Source organism: Oncorhynchus masou, chromosome 9 (genome assembly GCF_036934945.1).
Source record: "Oncorhynchus masou masou isolate Uvic2021 chromosome 9, UVic_Omas_1.1, whole genome shotgun sequence".
NCBI lineage: Eukaryota > Metazoa > Chordata > Actinopteri > Salmoniformes > Salmonidae > Oncorhynchus > Oncorhynchus masou.
Genome location: NC_088220.1, coordinates 12716484 through 12737973, shown reverse-complemented (window position 1 = coordinate 12737973; position 21490 = coordinate 12716484). Strand labels below are relative to the sequence as shown.

Sequence of the window (21490 nt, the reverse complement as noted above, 5' to 3'; positions counted from 1 at the left end):
GTATTAGCCGTCTGACATCAACCAGCAAGCAACCTAATTAACAATCCAACATGCCACTTTCTCTATATAAACCTGAGAAAGAAGGCACTTAAAGTGAACTATACCCTAGCCTTGATTTCCAGGCAACGACGGCAACACCAAATGAATTATACCCAGAGGGTTGAGAATGAGAAGTAACTGTGTTCCTGCTACACTACCTACAAAAGTCCAATCCTCAAATGAGTATTACAGTATTTGGTAGACAAGTACAATTAGAGTATAATGAGATATAAAGTATGCAGTTTGGCTGTGCTTGTTACTTTGGTAGATGCACTGCATGGATAAAGATATCAAAATAAAGATATATCGTCCAAGCCCGATGAATATTCATTAATTTCCCCCAACACAGAGCAGTGTTAAGTACTAAGTATTCCGTTCTTATGAATGCCATACACCAAACATAACAACTCATAAACAGGAAGCCTCTATGGAATACATAGAGCCTTGCCACACACGTACTATACCTTCCCTTTTTTTCTACGTCATAAACTTTACATTTCCGCTATGGTGGTCAGGTGGGCTGCGTCTGTAGTGGTGCGCAGAACAACACTAACGCTGAACTTACTTCCCGAAACCAGGGTCAAATAGTCTGGTCAAAAATATTGGTGATCTGTCTTATTTGGAAAGGAGACAGGCACCATCCAAGACCTCACAGACACGAGTTGACATCCAAGCTTTTCCAAGGTATGCGTATAGGTTATGTTTTTGCGATGTATTTTCAACTGTTATGGTTGACGGCTCGTCTGTTGTACTACGTTACTGTCTATGGCGAACCAGCTGAATGTCGACTGATCAGTGCACTATAGACAGATAATATTTGCTTTGTTAGTTTTCGTTATTACACGAAACGTTGCTTGTGTTTTATTTAACTATGTCATACTTAACATTGGAAGAATGTAATCCCCGAGAGTCCATGCCCAGCAGAGTACTCAACTGTGCCAAATCTCAAACAGGTCAATCGGCAGCACATTGCGATTCACGTTAACCCATGGTAATGTTTGGGACTTTTGTCTTGCTATAGACACAAACAAGAGCTTGTGAACTTTCCAGAATGTACGTGGCCGGCCAATAGACCTCACCCACCCCCACGTGTCCGATTGACTGTTGCATTGAGTGGGAACATTTAGTCAGAGTGGAGTTTGAACCGCGGACACGGCGCTACTGTGCCGAAAAGGTCTCCCAGAACCCTTGACCTACACTTTGCATACATGTATGATCAGCCTATTGCTGTCATTCGACCAAGTGCTGTAATCTATACATCCACATGTCCTTTCTGTGCATTTGGATTAAGGCCCAGCTCTGGTCAGTAACAGATGGGCCTCGGCCACAAAGACTGCAGTGTAAAACATGGCTGAGTTATACAATCATGGACACATAGCCAGTTCAGAGTCAAGAATATGTTATACTCAGGGCCCTGTTGCTGATGACTGCATCCATTACTCAGGGCCCTGTTGATGATGACTGCATCCATTACTCAGGGTCCTGTTGATGATGACTGCATCCATTACTCAGGGCCCTGTTGATGATGATGGCATCCATTACTCAGGGCCCTGTTGATGATGACTGCATCCATTACTCAGGGCCCTGTTGATGATGACTGCATCCATTACTCAGGGCCCTGTTGATGATGACTGCATCCATTACTCAGGGCCCTGTTGATGATGACGGCATCCACATGATGCCTTTTGGAGCCGTCAGAGAGAGCATGGGGACGAGTGGATACAGCAAACTTTCCTTAGACATCATCATCCCATCCATTTAGTCATCTACATGTCTCTTTTCACAGCAGTCTGCCAAGGGACAGTTTCATTATAGTGTGAGAGTGCTGCCTATGAAACCATGACAACTTCCAGTCTACGTGCATTTTTCATTCTGAAGCAAGCCTCGCTTGCTGCAATGGGGATGGCAGGTATACAAAATATTACAACAAACATAACCAATATTGGTTGGTTGTTTGCTAGCATAGACAGTAGCGTAATTATATTCCATATAAATGGTAATTCTATGGTTGGTAGCCTGGGTGCCTGTCTGTTGCTGCTATAGCCAATTTATCTAGCCTAACACAAGGCATGGCAACGAGGTACTGTATGTAATTGATTGCATTAATGTTGACGGAAGGAATAGTGATGGGATTGGATAACATTTGATTGGTGAATACAGCCGGAGGTGAAATAGCTGATTGTTCTAACTGACTGGTTCCTTACCCTCCCTGTTGGGGATTTGTGCTGTGTTAGTACCGTAACATTGATAAGGCTGGGTACTGATCGTGTTGCAACACACTACTCGGAGAGGGCTGATTGATTCACATGCAAAGTAGGTGTTACGTAACTCCTTTCCTACAAAATGCTGAGCTTTGTTTTAAAGAGCAGATAATAGGAAATAAAGGAAAACTGAGCCCAGTGCTCACTTAAAATAATAAGTGTTGATTACATTGGGCTGTGTGGGTCGTTGTGTATTTCTCTGTATTCCTGTGGTCAGCAGGACGGTAGTGTGAGAGCATGTCTTAAAGAGCCTGTTCCTGCCTCCCCACCCCTCACATGTAACAGCCAATGCCTGCATGTGACCACACACTCTTTCCTGTCTTAAAGGCACAGCATCCCAATATCCATAGCAATGTGCATATTGCCATCTAGTGCCACTTTAGGAAATACAAGGCTCTCTATTGTCAAACTTATGCATTTACATGGTGTCGTGGTGGAAATGACTTTGTTGTTTGTTCCCCCCCAGTCCATCCATCTCAGGCAGCCCTGTCCCTGTGTCGTGATGTCAGGCCCCGGGAGAGACAGTGATCTGGAGTCGGACCATGCAGTAGACTGGTCCATGATGGACATGCGGCTGGACTCGTTCCGGGGTTCCCCCCTGGCCCAGCAGGTGTCAGCGGAGAGGCTGGCCCGCGCTGGCTTCTACTTCACGGGACAGGCTGACAAGGTGCGCTGCTTCAGCTGCCACAAGACTGTAGAGAACTGGTGTGGAGGGGACACACCCGCGGAGAGGCACGCGGAGGTGAGCATGAGAAGGGTGATGACACATGTGCAAAACAATTTGATTTCCTGTTTCTAACAAATGATGATACTACTGTTGTAATGTTTCAGGTCTCCCCTAACTGTAAGTTCCTGAGCTGCACCCATCGATCCAGGGTCAACTCTCTTCAAGGTGCCATGCTGACCAACGAACCCCACTACAACGAAGACGCCGAGGACATGGAGTTCCGCCTGAGGACGGGAGAGGTGGTGGATGAGTCCACCTACCCCATGGTCCCGCACATGGTCAGCGAAGACTCCCGGTTCAACACCTTAGGCCCGTGGCCCTCCACATCCCCGGTCCGGCCAAGAGAGCTGGCCCAGGCAGGGCTCTTCTATCTGGGGGAGAGTGACCGGGTGCAGTGCTTCTGCTGTGGAGGGATGCTGGGGGGCTGGGAGCCTGGGGACACGGCGTGGGGGGAGCACTCCAAACACTTCCCCTACTGCTTCTTCATACTGGGGCATGATGTGGGGAACCTCCCCTCTCAGGCGGGGAGAGAGGAGGAGGTAGGGGAGACCAGGCCACGCCCGGGTCCTCGGGTCCCCATGCAGAGCTTTGAGGAGAGGCTAGGCAGCTTTGCAGGAATCCAGCACCCTATAGACCACGAGAGGCTGGCCAGAGCAGGCTTCTACAACACAGGTGAGACCTGGGAGTGGGGTACACTAGAGCTTTGGCTGTGAGAAAAGTAACTTAACAAATACAATTCAAAACGTATTATTACAGTTACCTGCTACTTAATAGTAAAAGGGCCTGAGAGGAGGGGACATAGAGGGGACTGTGGACATATATCCTAACCAGTGTGTGTGTGTATGTGTCTGGGTTGATCTTAACCAGTGTGTGTGTGTATGTGTCTGGGTTGATCTAAACCAGTGTGTGTGTGTATGTGTCTGGGTTGATCTTAACCAGTGTGTGTGTGTCTGGGTTGATCTTAACCAGTGTGTGTGTGTGTGTGTGTGTGTGTGTATGTGTATGTGTCTGGGTTGATCTTAACCAGTGTGTGTGTGTGTGTGTGTGTCTGGGTTGATCTTAACCAGTGTGTGTGTCTGGGTTGATCTTAACCAGTGTGTCTGGGTTGATCTTAACCAGTGTGTGTGTGTATGTGTTTGGGTTGATCTTAACCAGTGTGTGTGTGTATGTGTCTGGGTTGATCTTAACCAGTGTGTGTGTGTGTGTGTATGTGTCTGGGTTGATCTTAACCAGTGTGTGTGTGTGTGTGTGTCTGGGTTGATCTTAACCAGTGTGTGTGTATCTGGGTTGATCTTAACCAGTGTGTGTGTGTGTGTGTGTGTGTGTGTCTGGGTTGATCTTAACCAGTGTGTGTGTATCTGGGTTGATCTTAACCAGTGTGTGTGTGTGTGTGTATGTGTCTGGGTTGATCTTAACCTGTGTGTGTGTGTGTATGTGTCTGGGTTGATCTTAACCAGTGTGTGTGTGTGTGTGTGTGTGTGTGTGTCTGGGTTGATCTTAACCAGTGTGTGTGTGTGTGTGTGTCTGGGTTGATCTTAACCAGTGTGTGTGTGTGTGTGTGTCTGGGTTGATCTTAACCAGTGTGTGTGTGTATGTGTCTGGGTTGATCTTAACCAGTGTGCGTGTGTGTGTGTATGTGTCTGGGTTGATCTTAACCAGTGTGTGTGTGTGTCTGGGTTGATCTTAACCAGTGTGTGTCTGGGTTGATCTTAACCAGTGTGTGTGTGTGTGTGTCTGGGTTGATCTTAACCAGTGTGTGTGTGTGTGTCTGGGTTGATCTTAACCAGTGTGTGTGTGTGTGTGTGTGTCTGGGTTGATCTTAACCAGTGTGTGTGTGTGTGTGTGTGTGTGTGTATGTGTCTGGGTTGATCTTAACCAGTGTGTGTGTGTGTGTGTGTGTATGTGTCTGGGTTGATCTTAACCAGTGTGTGTGTGTGTGTGTGTGTATGTGTCTGGGTTGATCTTAACCAGTGTGTGTGTGTGTGTGTGTGTGTGTATGTGTCTGGGTTGATCTTAACCAGTGTGTGTGTGTGTGTGTATGTGTCTGGGTTGATCTTAACCAGTGTGTGTGTGTGTGTATGTGTCTGGGTTGATCTTAACCAGTGTGTGTGTGTGTGTGTGTGTGTCTGGGTTGATCTTAACCAGTGTGTGTGTGTGTGTATGTGTCTGGGTTGATCTTAACCAGTGTGTGTGTGTGTGTGTATGTGTCTGGGTTGATCTTAACCAGTGTGTGTGTCTGGGTTGATCTTAACCAGTGTGTGTGTGTGTGTGTATGTGTCTGGGTTGATCTTAACCAGTGTGTGTGTGTGTGTGTATGTGTCTGGGTTGATCTTAACCAGTGTGTGTGTGTGTGTGTATGTGTCTGGGTTGATCTTAACCAGTGTGTGTGTCTGGGTTGATCTTAACCTGTGTGTGTGTGTGTGTGTGTATGTGTCTGGGTTGATCTTAACCAGTGTGTGTGTGTGTGTGTGTGTGTGTGTGTGTGTGTGTGTATGTGTCTGGGTTGATCTTAACCAGTGTGTGTGTCTGGGTTGATCTTAACCCAAGTGTGTGTGTTTCTGTGTGGGTGCAGGAGCTCCAGACCGTGTGGTGTGTTTCTGCTGTGGTGGAGGTCTGAAGGGCTGGCAGCCGGACGAGAATCCCTGGGAGGAGCACGCCAAACACTATCCGGGGTAAAGACAAACCTGTCACTCACACTCAGTAGAAAGTTAACATCCACATGCACGTCACTAACGTTGTGTCATGTTTTAATCCAGGTGTAATTTTCTGCTGACAGAGAAAGGACAGGAGTTCGTCAGCAGTGTTCAGTTAAAAGGTCCTGGCTGGAACAATGCTGTAAGTCTCAAAGACTTCATCCTCCTAACCCTGACCTCTAACCCCTAAACCTGCGGTCAAACATATTAAACTGTACGTATCCTTACTTGACTCCTACCATATCAAATTCCTTCTTTCTATTGATTTTTCCAGGCTTCAAGTCACCTGAATGGATGTTCAAGTCACAGAACAGGTATAATTTGTTTTTGTTTTTTTAATGAAGTTGTACCCCTTTCACTTTTTATTTATTCGTTTTGGAACGAGACAAAAGGGAGGGGTGGTGTGCATTCAGAAAGTATTCAGACCCCTTGACTTTTTCCACATTTTGTTACGTTACAGCCTTATTTAAAAATTGATTAAATAAATAATCCTCAGCAATCTGCAAACTACCCCATAATGACAAAGCGAAAACAGTTTTAGAAATTTTTGCAAACGTATTAAAACATAAACATACCTAATTTACATGAGTATTCAGACCCTTTGCTTTGAGACTCGAATTTGAGCTCCGGTGCATCCTGTTACCATTGATCATCCTTGAGATGTTTCTACAACCTTGATTGGAGTCCACCAGTGGTAAATTCAATTGATTGGACATGATTTGTCTATATAAGGTCCCACAGTTGACAGTGCATGTCAGAGCAAAAACCAAGCCATGCGGTCAAAGGAATTGTCCGTAGAGCTCCGAGACAGGATTGTGTTGACGCACAGATCTGGGGAAGAGTTTCCCCCCCCAAAAAAATTCCCCTAGAACACAATTCTTAAATGGAAGAAGTTTGGAACCACCAAGACTCTTCCTCAAGCTGGTCAGCTGGCCAAACTGAGCGATTGGGGGGGTTGGTCAGGGCGGCTGACCAAGAACCCAATGGTCACTCTGACAGAGCTCTAGAGTTTCTCTGGAGATGGGAGAACCTTCCAGAAGAACAACCATCTCTGCAGCACACCACCAATCAGGCCTTTATGGTAGTGACCAGACAGAAGCCACTCCTCAGTAAAAGGCACATGACAGCCTAATTTGAGTTTGCCAAAAGCCACCTAAAGACTCTCAACCCATGATAAACAAGGTTCTCTGGTCTGATGAAACCAAAATTGAACTCTTTGGCCTTGAGGCAAAGATGAGTGGAGAAAAATACATAGACATCCTTGATGAAAACCTGCTCCAGAGCACTCAGGACCTCAGACTGGGGTGAAGGTTCACCTTCCAACAGGACAACAACCCTAAGCACACAGCCAAGACAAGGCAGGAGTGGCTTCGGGACAAGTCTCTGAATGTCCTTGAGTGGCCCAGCCAAAGCCTGGACTTGAACCTGATCGAACATCTCTGGAAATAGCTGTGCAGCGACGCTCCACATCCAACCTGACAAAGCATGAGAGGATCTGCAGAGAAGAATGGCATAATCTCCCAAAATAAAAAGTGTGCCAAGCTTATATAGCATCATACCAAAAAAGACTCAAGGCTGTAATCATTGCCAAAGGTGCTTCAACAAAGTACTGAGTAAATGGTCTGAATATTTACAGTACCAGTCAATTTTGCACACACCAGAGTTTCTTTATTTTTACTGTTTTCTACATTGTAGAATAATAGTGAATACTTAAACTATGAAATAACACATGGACTCATGTAGTAACCAAAAAAGTGTTAAACAAATCAAAATATATTTGATATTCTTCAAAGTAGCCACCCTTTGCCTTAACAGCTTTGCACACTCTTGGTATTCTCTCAACCAGCTTCATGAGGTAGTCACCTGGACTGCATTTCAATTAAGAGGTGTGCCTTGTTAATTTGCAGAATTTCTATCCTTCTTAATATGTTTGAGCCAATCAGTTGTGTTGTGACAATGTAGGGGTGGTATACAGAAGAAAGCTCTTTTTGGTAAAAGACCAAGTCCATATTATGGCACGAACGGCTCAAATAATCAAAGACACGACAGTCCGTGAATACTTTAAGACATGGTCAGACAAGGCAGTCGCAAAAACCATCAAGCCCTATGATGAAACTGTCTCTCAGGAGGACCGCCACAGGAGTGGAAGACCCAGAGTTCCCTCTGCTGTGGTATGGTGAAACTGTCTCTCATGAGGACCGCCACAGGAGTGGAAGACCCAGAGTTCCCTCTGCTGTGGTATGGTGCTGTCTCTCATGAGGACCGCCACAGGAGTGGAAGACCCAGAGTTCCCTCTGCTGTGGTATGGTGAAACTGTCTCTCATGAGGACCGCCACAGGAGTGGAAGACCCAGAGTTCCCTCTGCTGTGGTATGGTGAAACTGTCTCTCATGAGGACCGCCACAGGAATGGAAGACCCAGAGTTCCCTCTGCTGCAGAGGATACGTTCATTAGTTACCAGCCTCAGAAAATGCAGTGCAAATATTTGCAATGCTTCAGAGTTCAAGTAACAGACATCTCAACATCAACTGGTCAGAAGAGACTGCGTGAATCAGGCCTTCATGGTCAAATTACTGCAAAGAAACCACTATTAAAGGACACCAATAATAAGAAGAGACTTGCTTGGGCCAAGAAACACGAGCAATGGACATAAGACTGGTGGAAAATGTGTCTTTAAGACGCAGAGTAGGTGCAATACAGCGATATGCCATCCCATCTGGTTTGCACTTAGTCCCACTATCATTTGTTTTTCAACAGGACAATGACCCAAAACACCTCCAGGTTGTGTAAGGGCTATTTGACCACGAAGGAGTGTGATGGAGTGCTGCATAAGATGACCTGGCCTCTACAATAACCCGACCTCAACCCAATTGGGATGAGTTGGACCGCAGAGTCAAGGAAAAGCAGCCAACAAGTGCTCAGCATATGTGGGAACTCCGTCAAGACTGTTGGAAAAGCATTCCAGGTGAAGCTGGTTGAGAGAATGCCAAGAGTGTGCAAAGCTGTCATCGAGGCAAAGGATGGCTATTTTGAAGAATCTCAAATATAAAATATATTTTGATTTAACACTTTTTGGTTACATGATTCCATGTGTTATTTCATAGTTTTGACGTCTTCACTATTATTCTACAATGTAGAAATAGTACAAATAAAGAAACCCTTGAATGAGTAGGTGTCCAAACTTTTGACTTGACTGTCAATTTCTATATTTTTTTACATTTATTTAAAAAAATATAAATTAGCAAACATAAACCCTTTTTTGCTTTGACATTATGTGGTTTTGTGTGTAGATTGAGGGGACAATTGAATCCATTTTAGAATAAGGCTGTAACCTAATGTACCAAAAGTCTGAATACTTTCCGAAGGCCCTCTACGTGTAGGGTGCTATTTCCCACACAGACTAGAACAGGCTCAATGTCCTTCATCATCTCTGTGCAGAGGTGCTGAGGTCAGCCATGGCCCAGAGGGCGGTAGAGATGGGTCTGGAGCCTGCCCTGGTAGAGAGGACCATACTGGAGAGGATACGCAGGGCTGGGACAGGCTACACCACCCTGGAGACTCTGCTGCAGGACTGCTTTAACAGAGGCCCTGACAGCGACGCAGAGACCGCAGAGAACCATGGTATGTGTCTCACAGTTAGCAATGCTTGTTAGTAGAGGTCGACAGATTTAACTGGAATGGCCGATTTTTAATTAGGGCATATTTCAAGTCTTCATAACAATCGGTAATTGGCAATTTTGGACGCTGATTACATTGCACTCCACGAGGAGACCGTGTGGCAGGCTGACTACCTGTTATGCGAGTGCAGCAAGGAGCCAAGGTAAATTGCTAGCTAGCATTAAACGTATCTTATAAAAACAATCCATCTTAACATAATCACTCGTTAACTACACATGGTTGATGATATTACTAGTTTATCTATCTTGTCCTGCGTTTCATATAATCAATGTGGTGCCTGTTAATTTATCATTGAATCACAGCCTACTTCGCCAAACGGATGATTTAACAAGCGCATTTGTGAAAAAAAGCACTGTCATTTCACCAATGTGTACCTAACCATAAACATCAACGCCTTTCTTAAAATCAATACTTAAGTATATATTTTTAAACCTGCATATTTAGTTAATATTGCCTGCTAACATGAATTTCTTTTAACTAGGGAAATTGTGTCACTTCTCTTGCGTTCATTGCACGCAGTCAGGGTATACACAACAGTTTGGGCCGCCTAGATCGTTGCGAACTAATTTGCCAGAATTTTACATAATTATGACATAACCTTGAAGGTTGTACAATGTAACAGCAATATTTAGACTTATGGATGTTACCCGTTAGATAAAATACGTAACGGTTCCTTCTGTATTTCACTGAAAGAAACATTTTATTTTGAAATGATAGGTTCCGGATTTGACCATATTAATGACCTAAGGCTCGTATTTCTGTGTGTTATTATATTATAATTAAGTCTATGATTTGATAGAGCGGTCTGACTGAGCGGTGGTAGGCAGCAGCAGGCTCGTAAGCATTCATTCAAACAGCACTTTTTGCTGTTTGCCAGCAGCTCTTCGCAATGCTTCAAGAATTGCGCTGTTTTTGACTTCAAGCCTATCAACTACCGAGATTAGGCTGGCAATACTAAAGTACATATTAGAACATACAATAATCAAAGGTATATGAAATACAAATGGTATAGAGGGAAATAGTCCTATAACTACAACCTAAAACTTCTTACCTGGGAATATTGAAGACTTATGTTAAAAGGAACCACCAGCTTTCATATGTTCTCATGTTCTGTGCAAGGAATTTTAGCTTTTTTACATGGCACATATTGTACTTTTACTTCTCCAACACTGTTTTTGCATCATTTAAACCAAATTGAACATGCTTCATTATTTATTTGAGACTAAATTGATTTTTATTGATGTATTATATTAAGTTAAAATAAGTGTTCATTCAATATTGTTGTAATTGTCATTATTACAAATATCTATCTCGTCCGATTTAATCGGTATCGGCGTTGAAAAATAATAATCGGTCAACGTCTACTTGTTAGCATCATTATATCAGGGCATTGTTCTATCAGAACTGGTAATGAGGTTTACAGGATATGTCAAAAGTTCCTGATTAGAGCCACAGGGTTTTGCAATTTGATCTAGTTTACCCATCTGCATATTCCAATCAATCACAATAGCATCACAATGCTATTCACACTGTAGGCCTACGTGATGCTTGGCTATAGAAGTAACAATCAAAATGTGTTGGTCAGTATTCTACCTACTTTATTGTGCTTGGTTACCTACTGATGTTTCTCCCCTATTTCAGATGAGGATCCCTTTGAGAAGCTACGGAAGCTGCAGAGGGAGAAACAGTGCAAAGTGTGTATGGACAGAGACATCTGCATCGTCTTCATCCCCTGTGGGCACCTGGTCGTCTGCAAGGAGTGTTCCGAGGCCCTCGACAAGTGTCCCATCTGCTGTGCAGCCATCACACAGAAGATCAAGACATACATCTCCTAACATGCAACCTGGTGTCAGGGATTGTCATCTCCAGAGTAGGAGTGCTGACCTAGGATCAGGTCCTGTCTCTTACTCATTATGTTTTAAAAGGCAAAAGTGAGCCTAGATCAGCAGTCTTAATCTGAGATGCTTAATGAATGCTGGCCCAGGAGGATGATTTTATAAACACAGGCTTTCCTACTACAAAATGTACATATAGAAATATTATATTTGAGGAGGACCACTGTAAATATGAATAAGAGAATCATGGAAAGTGTGGGGATTTTATTTTTCAATGATTGTTGTATAGATGACACTTCCTTGTTATGTGATGTATCATTGAGGTTCACCCGACAATACCTAAGAGGCAATGGGCCTCAGTTTCCCATCTTGGTATGAAGATTCAGAGGTTGACACTATATGGAGTACAGCTATGAACAGAAATGACTTTACGCAGCAGGTTAGGTAAAGGTTAGGGTTAGATAAAATGCGACAGTTGTCCCTGACTTGAGTTGAACATGCAGCTTTTTGTCCATGGCTGTATCCATGTACCCACAGTTCTGATACTTACATTTGAGTAATTTAGCAGATGCTCTTATCCACAATAGTGAGTGCATACATTTTAATTTATAGGTCCGCTGTGCAGCACCATGATCTACCATTGCAGCTATCAACAGTGCCTTTTCAAACAATCTCATTTACTTCTGTGTGTTTTCTTTATTCAGACTATCACATCATTTCCACGTTATCTTCATATTTCTCTTAAAATTATGAAGTTGTTGACTGGGCTTTTGTTATTGGTTTGCAAGTCATGTGTTTCTAGTTAGTTTGCAAAGTACATGTTTCTGAAGTAGAAGTTCTGCGAGTTCCCAAACGTACTGTCTGTTCCTTGGGCCAACTAGTATGCTTTCAGTGTGGGACTCTTTTATGATTCATTATGTGTGCTCTGTGTGAATAAATAGATGAATTGTAGACTTGGATCAATTTCCATTATTTATATATAACGGCATAACTGACATATCCACTTAATTACTTGATTTAGTTCTAGAGATCACGTCCAAATATTATACCCCTTTTTTAAATTGTGTTGTTCGGAAATTAATCTTTTCAAGTGCAACTCGTTTGACCAAGACTGGAAAATAAATGTTTAAAAAAAATGTAAGTGTGTCTTGTCTTTACTTTCATGTATGCTACTAACTATTTTATTCTTTGTCGCAGTGTTATCGTCTTGAAGGCCAGGCAGGGCTATTGGTATTTAAACTAGTGACGACAGTCTTTGGGTACAGCTCAGGAGTTGAAAGTAGCTTCTCCCCCTCTGCTTTCCTTCATCCCCACTTCTATAATAGAAGAAAAACAGGTACAGTTGAAGTTGGAAGTTTACGTCCACCTTAAACAAATACATTTAAACTCGGTTTTTCACAATTTCTGACATTTAATCCTAGTAAAAATTCTCTGTTTTAGGTCAGTTAGGATCACCACTTTATTTTAAGAATGTGAAATGTCAAAATAATAGTAGAGTGATTTATTTAAGCTTTTCTTTCTTTCATCACATTCCCAGTGAGTCAGAAGTTTACATACACTCAATTAGTATTTGGCAGCGTTGCCTTTAAATTGTTTAACTTGGGTCAAACGTTTCGCGTAGCCTTCCACAATAAATTGGGTGAATTTTGGCCCATTCCTCCTGACAGAGCTGGTGTAACTGAGTCAGGTTTGTAGGCCTCCTTGCTCGCACATGCTTTTTCAGTTCTGCCCACAAATGTTCTATAGGATTGAGGTCAGGGCTTTGTGATGGCCACTCCAATACCTTGACTTTGTTGTCCTTAAGCCATTTTGCCACAACTTTGGAAGTATGCTTGGGGTCATTGTCCATTTGGAAGACTCATTTGCGACCAAGCTTTAACTTCCTGACTAATGTCTTTATGTTGCTTCAATATATCCACATAATTTTCCATCCTCATGATAACACCTATTTTGTGAAGTGCACCAGTCCCTCCTGCAGCAAAGCACCCCCACAACATGATGCTGCCACCCCCGTGCTTCACGGTTGGGATGGTGTTCTTTGGCTTGCAAGCTTCCCTCTTTTTCCTCTAAACATAACAACGGTCATTATGGCCAAACAGTTCTATTTTTGTTTCATCAGACCAGAGGACATTTCTCCAAAAGGTACAATCTTTGCCCCCATGTGCAGTTGCAAACCGTAGTCTGGCTTTCTTATGGGGGTTTTGGAGCAGTGGATTCTTCCTTGCTGAGCGGCCTTTCAGGTTATGTCGATATGGGACTCGTTTTACTGTGGATATAGATACTTTTGTACCTGTTTCCTCCAGCATCTTCACAAGGTCCTTTGCTGTTGTTCTGTGATTGATTTGCACTTTTCACACCAAAGTACTTTCATCTCTAGGAGACAGAATGCGTCTCCTTCCTGAGCAGTATAATGGCTGCGTGGTCCCATGGTGTTTACTTGCGTACTATTGTTTGTACAGATGAACGTGGTACCTTCATGCGTTTGGAAACTGCTCCCAAGGATGAACCAGACTTGTGGAGGTCTACTTTTTTTCTGAGGTTTTGGCTGATTTCGTTTGATTTTTCCATGATGTCAAGCAAAGAGGCACTGAGCTTGAAGATAGGCCTTGAAATACATCCACAGGTACACCACCAATTGACTCAAATAATGTCAATTAGCCTATCAGAAGCTTCTAAAGCCATGACATTTTCTGGAATTTTCCAAGCTGTTTAAATTCACAGTCAATTTAGCGTATGTACATGTCTGACCCACTGGAATTGTAATACAGTGAATTATAAGTGAAATAATCTGTATTTAATCAATTGTTGGAAAATGACTTGTGTCATTCACAAAGTAGATGCCATATCAGACTTGCCAAAACTATAGTTTGTTAACAAGAAATTTGTGGAGTGGTTGAAAAACAAGTTTAATTGGCTCCAACCTAAGTGTATGTAAACTTCCGACTTCAACTGTATCTGCAACTTCTTACACGAATTATGTCTTCAGTTTCTGGAACAGTTCTAATAAAGGAAATGAGACAAGGAAGGAGGGGGAAGCTTTTTCCTCCCACAATGGGATAATCACAATTGGATTTCATTGACTCCAGATGTCCCTCCCCTCTGACTTTCTCCTCCAATGGAAAAGAGGAGTCAAGGAAATGTAATTGAGATTCTACAAGTATTGAGCTTTGGCCACACCATTGACTGCAGGGGCAAAGAATGTACAGTATAAAGATAGGCAGAAACTGCTTCTCCAATAGAAGTCCCTGATCACACTTGTAGGCGCAGCAACGTGTCTGTCATCGTATCTAACGGTCCTTCGATATAAAGTTGTTTTTGTCAGTTTGTCACTTTCATGACGTTGGAATCGTAACATGATCAACTACTTAAGACTAAAGAAGAATTGTTCACTTTTCTCATTGACTTCTCAAACCCTGGCTTGGTCGGCTTGATCTGTTTTGCAAGCGTTCCTCGCAATTCAACGGCTCAGACACAAGACGTATTTGGCAGGGTTTACAGACAATCACGGACTACAAAAGAAAACCAACCACGCCACGGACACCGACGTCCAGCTTCCAGACAAACTAAACACCTTCTTTTCCCGCTTTGAGGATATTACAGTGCCACTGACGCGGCCCCCCACCAAGGACTGTGAGCTCTCCTTCTCTGTGGCCGACGCGAGTAAGACATTTAAAAGTGTTAACCTTCGCAGGGCTGCCGGCCCGGACGGCATCCCTAGCCGCGTCCTCAGAGTGCAGACCAGCTGGCTGGGGTGTTTACAGGCATATTCATTCTCTTCCTATCCAAGGCTGCTGTCCCTACATGCTTCAAGTAGGCCCCCACTGTTCCTGTACCCAAAAGAGCAAAGGTAACTGAACTAAATGTCTATTGCCCCGCAGCACTCACTTCTGTCATCATGAAGTGCTTTGAGAGACTAGTCAAGGATCATATCACCTCCACCCTACCTGACACCCTAGACCCACTCCAATTTGCTTACCGCCCCAATAGGTCCACAGACGATGCAATCGCCATCATACTGCACACTGCCGTATGCCATCTGGACAAGAGGAATACCTATGTAAGAATGCTGTTATTTGACTATTGCTCAGCATTCAACACCATTGTACCCTCCAAGCTCATCATTAAGCTAGAGGCCCTGGGTCTCAACCCTGCCCTGTGCAATTAGGCTCTGGACTTCCAGACGGGCCACACTCAGGCGGTTAAGGTAGGAAACAACATCACCACTTCGCTGATCCTCAACACTGGGGCCCAACATGGGTGTGTGCTAAGCCCCCTCCCGTACTCTCTGTTCACCCACTACTGCATGGCCATGCACACCTCCAACTCAATCATCAAGTTTGCAGACGACACAACAGTCGTAGGCTTGATTACCAACAATGACGAGACAGTCTACAGGGTGGAGGTGAGGGCACTCTGTGCATGGTGTCAGAAAAACAACCTCTCACTCAACGTCAACAAAACAAAGGAGATGATCGTGGACTTCAGGAAACAGCAGAGGGAGCTCCCCCTTATCCAGATCAAAGGGACAGCAGTGGAGCAGGTGGAAAGTTTTAAGTTCCTTGGCGTATGTAACAGTATAGCTTCCATCCCTCTCCTCGCCCCTACCTGGGCTCGACTCAGGGTGCCTCTGCACACATTGACAACAGCCACCCTCAAAGCATCGTTACCCATCGCTTCACAAAAGACGTTGCTGAGCAAGGGGAACAGCTATTTCAAGGTCTCAGAGCGAGTGACGTCACCGATTGTAATGCTATTAGTGCGCACCCTGCTAACTAGCTAGCCATCAAATCGGTTACAGGTACATGTACACATCACGGATAAACTGAAATGGTCCACCCACACAGGCTGTGTGGTGAAGAAGGCGCAACAGCGCCTCTTTAACCTCAGGAGGCTGAAGAAATGTGGCTTGTTACCTAAAACCCTCACAAACTTTTACAGATGCACAACCGCGAGCATCCTGCCGGGCTGCATCACCGCCTGGTACGAAAACCGCACCGCCCACAACCCGCAAAGCTCTCCAGAGGGTGGTGCGGTCTGCACAACACATAACCACTGGCAAACTACCTGCTCTCCAGGACACCTACAACACCCGATGTCACAGGAAGGCCAAAAAGATAATCAAGGACAACAACCAGAAACACTGCCTGATCACCCCGCTACCACCCAGAAGGTGAGGTCAGTACAGATGCATTAAATCAAAGCTGGGACCGAGAGACTGAAAAACAGCTTCTATCTCAACAGCCATCTAAACAGCCATCACTAACACAGAGAGGCTGCTGCCTACATACAGACTTGAAATCATTGGCCACTTTAATAAATAGATCACTAGTCACTTTAATAATGTTTACATATCTTGCATTACTCATCTCATATGTATATACTGTATTTTATAACATCTACTGCATCCTGCCTATGTCGCTCTGTTATTGCGCCTCTGGGTTCAGAAACTCTGTGGTAGGGCCATCCCCACCCCCATCTGTCACGTACTTGCTGGTCGCTGGCAGCTGCACACCTTGTAAATAACCGCTAGGTGTCAGATCCCCCATCGTCACGGGGCTACGGACGTATTTCCTCTGGCCGCTAGAGGGCAGCTGTACACCAGGAGTTTTCCTCCCCCCTCGTTGTCGAAACAACAAACCCTACTACGGAGCAAGTGGCGGGGTGAAACTGAGAGAGCGTCCAAAACCGCCTCTGACCGCCAGTTTCAAACTCATTTGCGGAAATCGTGGTTATATCAAAACAGGAACAGATAGCGACTCAACAAAGCAGTGACTCGTTTGGAAATAAATTGAATAACGGGGTAAGTTGTAAAATGGCGGAGTGGAATCTCGAAGTTAGTTGGTTTGTAGCAATTTTGTTGGTAGCTAGCTTCTCATGCTAGCTAACAGGCTAGAAGTACGGAGACTGCTAGCCATGGAAAGTCGTAAGCTAGCCACTGTAGGCTACTTTTTTTGTCTAGTTTATCGTGAATCTGTGTTATGCATACCGAAAAGTGGACTCACTTAATTGCAACGTAGATAGCTAGTTAGCTAGGCTAATATGCAATAAAGTGTTTGTTTACTTCCATTTAAATGTTGTTTTTTCCACTTGGGAGTTAACGTTAGCTAGGTAACGTTACAGTATCGAAACTCCCGAGGCAAGATGGAGGACGTAAGGACCAGGTGTTTTTATGTAACTATATGGTTGTATTGTTGTTCCACAACAAGTGGGTTGCATTAAACAAGCTAATTTAGTTCTTTACACGAACTTTGAGGGCCACATGGTATTAGCTAACTAGCTAAATATCCACTGTTTTATTGAGAAGATGGCTGGCTATCCGAACTCCGTTCGATTGCAGCCAGCAGTCTAGGACGCTAACATGGCTAATTGGCTAACTAGCCAGGAAACTAGCTAGCTAACTTAACAAGATGGAGAATGGCAGCTATGCTATGCTAACGTCAGTTAGCTACCCAGTTAAGATGGAGATAATTTCACGAGTGTTTTTTGCCTTGTATGTACTGTAGCTGCTTAGCTGACAGAAAAGTGGGTCCTGACGTTAATTGAATGATACAATTGAAACTCTTGGTGGAATGTTATCCACGGAAGGCAAGTTATTATTTTAATGTACTTAACGTTAAGGGTAACTTTCTGATGACAGCCGGTGTTTAGCTAGCTTCTTCAGCAAGCCAGTCTGGGCAATCCCTCGCCGGGATACCGCTGTCTGATCATGACAGTGACCGTTACCGAACAAGCCCAAGAGCGGCTCACACTATCTAGCCAATTGTAGCTAGTCTAGTTCAGGATGCTCTCCGTTGGTTATTTCGACGTTGGCAGCGATCAATAATGTAGTTATTTACGCGCTTTGTGTTGCTCAGGGACCCGGGTTTGGCGCCACTTTTCAGTCCCCATCATCAAGGCTTCGCGTCTGTCAGCCAGCCAGTGTACTGTCTCACGAGTGTCTCCGCTTTTGCAATAAGATGCACAGGATGTTGCTTGCTAATGCTATTTTATTGCGTTGCAGTACAGTTGTAGCTGTATGTATTATGTATTAATGTTGCCTGCAGGGATGGCTTTTAGATTCAGTGAAATAAGTCGAATGTGTATTGGAATTCACGCGTTCACATTCGAGCCCATGGGATATTCTCTCAGGTACTTAGCTATATACATTAGCGTTTTAAAGTTTAGTCTGAATCCACCTACTTTTCATTCCATACTTCTCACTGGTTCGTGAGGGTAGATGCCCCACTTCTCCCCTGCAAAACTTTAATCAGCCTGCAATCCACCACAAAAAAAAAGCACAAACTGGTTGTATGTACAGACACGAGCAGTTTTATTGTACTGTCAAGTGCAATTCATTTCTCGTTGGTCGTTACAATTCATTTTCTGATTGACACTTCTATTGTAATCCTTCATAGTACAGTATTCCCCAACTGTCAATAAGACACACCCAGGACAGGGTCGCTCCCTTCGGCCTCCTGTAGTTCAACACCCCTGTCCTGATGACATACTAGTATTGACAATATTGTTGATTCATAAAAATAAATAATAAAATAAAAATTGATCTTTAATATAATAGTTTTGTTAATGATGGTTGAGTATACCACTCTTGCTGCTCTCTGCTATTTGCCTTTTATATGTCTACTGGTGTCTCTAGTAGAGGGTGGATGTGACACTCCTTTATATGGTCATTGGGGAAGTTCCTATGTCCAGCCCTGGGTGACGTTTCCTGGAAACCAAAGAGTGAGAGAGCCAATGAGCTCACAGCTGAGTATGACAGAAGGGATAGAGCCCGCCCCCTGTTACCATGTGAAAGCAATATTTTTGTTTATTTTTTTTCTCAGTGATGAGCCACTGGCAGATATTGAGGCCTGTTCAAGAGGATGCAATGTGTATTTTGTAGAAGTTGATCTGCAGGTTATCATATAACTCCTCTTTCTCCTGTCTTCTCTGAATGTGAGCCCAATACCCATGCATTCTCTTCTGTTTTCTCCTCCAGGTCCTACGCTACCTTGTGGACGCTGAGGATCTGAGGTCTGTTCTTATTTCAGTTGGATCAGACATGTTAGAGAAATGATAGCGGCACCAGAGTTACCGTCAGAGTTCCACTATCCTCAGTAAGTGGCTACTTTCATTGTGTGTGTGTCAACCAGCATGCAGCAGACTGTTTCTAATATGTGTGTGTGTTTTTGCCAGAGATACAGACACTCGTTTCTCCTCAGACACAGACTTCTCTGAGGCTCCTGATGTCAGTATCAACCCAACCAAAGGAAAGGTACGACTCTTACCCAAGTTATACACACCACAACATATTACAAGCTCTACAACACAGTATTACAACCTCTTCCCCACGCTCTACAGCATAGTATTAGAGCCCTCTTCCCCACGCTCTACAGCATAGTATTAGAACCCTCTTCCCCACGCTCTACAGCATAGTATTAGAACCCTCTTCCCCACGCTCTACAGCATAGTATTAGAACCCTCTTCCCCACGCTCTACAGCATAGTATTAGAACCCTCTTCCCCACGCTCTACAGCATAGTATTAGAACCCTCTTCCCCACGCTCTACAGCATAGTATTAGAACCCGCTTCCCCACGCTCTACAGCATAGTATTAGAACCCTCTTCCCCACGCTCTACAGCATAGTATTAGAACCCTCTTCCCCACGCTCTACAGCATAGTATTAGAACCCTCTTCCCCACGCTCTACACCATAGTATTAGACCCTCTTCCCCACGCTCTGCAGCATAGTATTAGAACCCTCTTCCCCACGCTCTACAGCATAGTATTAGAGCCCTCTTCCCCACGCTCTACAGCATAGTATTAGAACCCTCTTCCCCACGCTCTACAGCATAGTATTACAACCTCTTCCCCACGCTCTACAGCATAGTATTAGAAACCTCTTCCCCACGCTCTACAGCATAGTATTAGAACCCTCTTCCCCACGCTCTACAGCATAGTATTAGAACCCTCTTCCCCACGCTCTACAGCATAGTATTAGAAACCTCTTCCCCACGCTCTACAGCATAGTATTAGAACCCTCTTCCCCACGCTCTACAGCATAGTATTAGAACCCTCTTCCCCACGTTCTACAGCATAGTATTAGAACCCTCTTCCCCACGCTCTACAGCATAGTATTAGAACCCTCTTCCCCACGCTCTACAGCATAGTATTAGAACCCTCTTCCCCACGCTCTACAGCATAGTATTAGAACCCTCTTCCCCACGCTCTACAGCATAGTATTAGAACCCTCTTCCCCACGCTCTACAGCATAGTATTAGAACCCTCTTCCCCACGCTCTACAGCATAGTATTAGAGCCCTCTTCCCCACGCTCTACAGCATAGTATTAGAGACCTCTTCCCCACGCTCTACAGCATAGTATTATACAGCATAGAGCCCTCTTCCCCACGCTCTACAGCATAGTATTAGAAACCTCTTCCCCACGCTCTACAGCATAGTATTAGAACCCTCTTCCCCACGCTCTACAGCATAGTATTAGAACCCTCTTCCCCACGTTCTACAGCATAGTATTAGAGCCCTCTTCCCCACGCTCTACAGCATAGTATTAGAACCCTCTTCCCCACGCTCTACAGCATAGTATTAGAGCCCTCTTCCCCACGCTCTACAGCATAGTATTAGAACCCTCTTCCCCACGCTCTACAACACAGTATTAGAACCCTCTTCCCCACGCTCTACAGCATAGTATTAGAACCCTCTTCCCCACGCTCTACAGCATAGTATTAGAACCCTCTTCCACACGCTCTACAGCATAGTATTAGAACCCTCTTCCCCACGCTCTACAGCATAGTATTAGAACCCTCTTCCCCACGCTCTACAGCATAGTATTAGAACCCTCTTCCCCACGCTCTACAGCATAGTATTAGAACCCTCTTCCCCACGCTCTACAGCATAGTATTAGAACCCATAGTATTAGAACCCTCTTCCCCACGCTCTACAGCATAGTATTAGAGCCCTCTTCCCCACGCTCTACAGCATAGTATTAGAGCCCTCTTCCCCACGCTCTACAGCATAGTATTGCAGCCCTCTTCCCCACGCTCTACAGCATAGTATTAGAAACCTCTTCCCCACGCTCTACAGCATAGTATTAGCAGCCCTCTTCCCCACGCTCTACAGCATAGTATTAGAACCCTCTTCCCCACGCTCTACAGCATAGTATTAGAACCCTCTTCCCCACGTTCTACAGCATAGTATTAGAGCCCTCTTCCCCACGCTCTACAGCATAGTATTAGAACCCTCTTCCCCACGTTCTACAGCATAGTAT

General features: G+C 44.4%; 1 protein-coding gene and 1 long non-coding RNA gene across 4 annotated transcripts; both read left to right on the top strand.

Annotated features, from left to right (window-relative positions):
- The first annotated feature begins 563 nt into the window (after window positions 1–563).
- LOC135545534 (E3 ubiquitin-protein ligase XIAP-like) lies at window positions 564–12183 on the top strand. 3 transcript variants are annotated; one of them, XM_064973194.1, is made up of 9 exons: window positions 565–723; window positions 1826–1948; window positions 2767–3042; window positions 3132–3699; window positions 5600–5699; window positions 5784–5862; window positions 5995–6034; window positions 9158–9340; window positions 11039–12183. In XM_064973194.1, the coding sequence occupies exons 3-9, from the start codon at window positions 2803–2805 to the stop codon at window positions 11230–11232; spliced, it is 1404 nt and encodes a 467-aa protein (XP_064829266.1). In that variant the 5' UTR covers window positions 565–723; window positions 1826–1948; window positions 2767–2802; the 3' UTR covers window positions 11233–12183. The 3 variants fall into 3 exon arrangements, with proteins under 3 accessions (XP_064829267.1, XP_064829266.1, XP_064829265.1); XM_064973195.1 differs by lacking the exon at window positions 1826–1948 and having other exon boundaries at window positions 564–723; window positions 5804–5862; window positions 11039–11176; XM_064973193.1 differs by lacking the exon at window positions 1826–1948 and having other exon boundaries at window positions 566–723.
- A 4681-nt stretch (window positions 12184–16864) lies between these two features.
- Window positions 16865–19564, top strand: LOC135545533 (uncharacterized). Its single transcript, XR_010456474.1, has 3 exons — window positions 16865–17032; window positions 19208–19325; window positions 19405–19564. It is a non-coding gene; the product is annotated as an uncharacterized LOC135545533 (long non-coding RNA).
- The last annotated feature ends 1926 nt before the right edge of the window (window positions 19565–21490 follow it).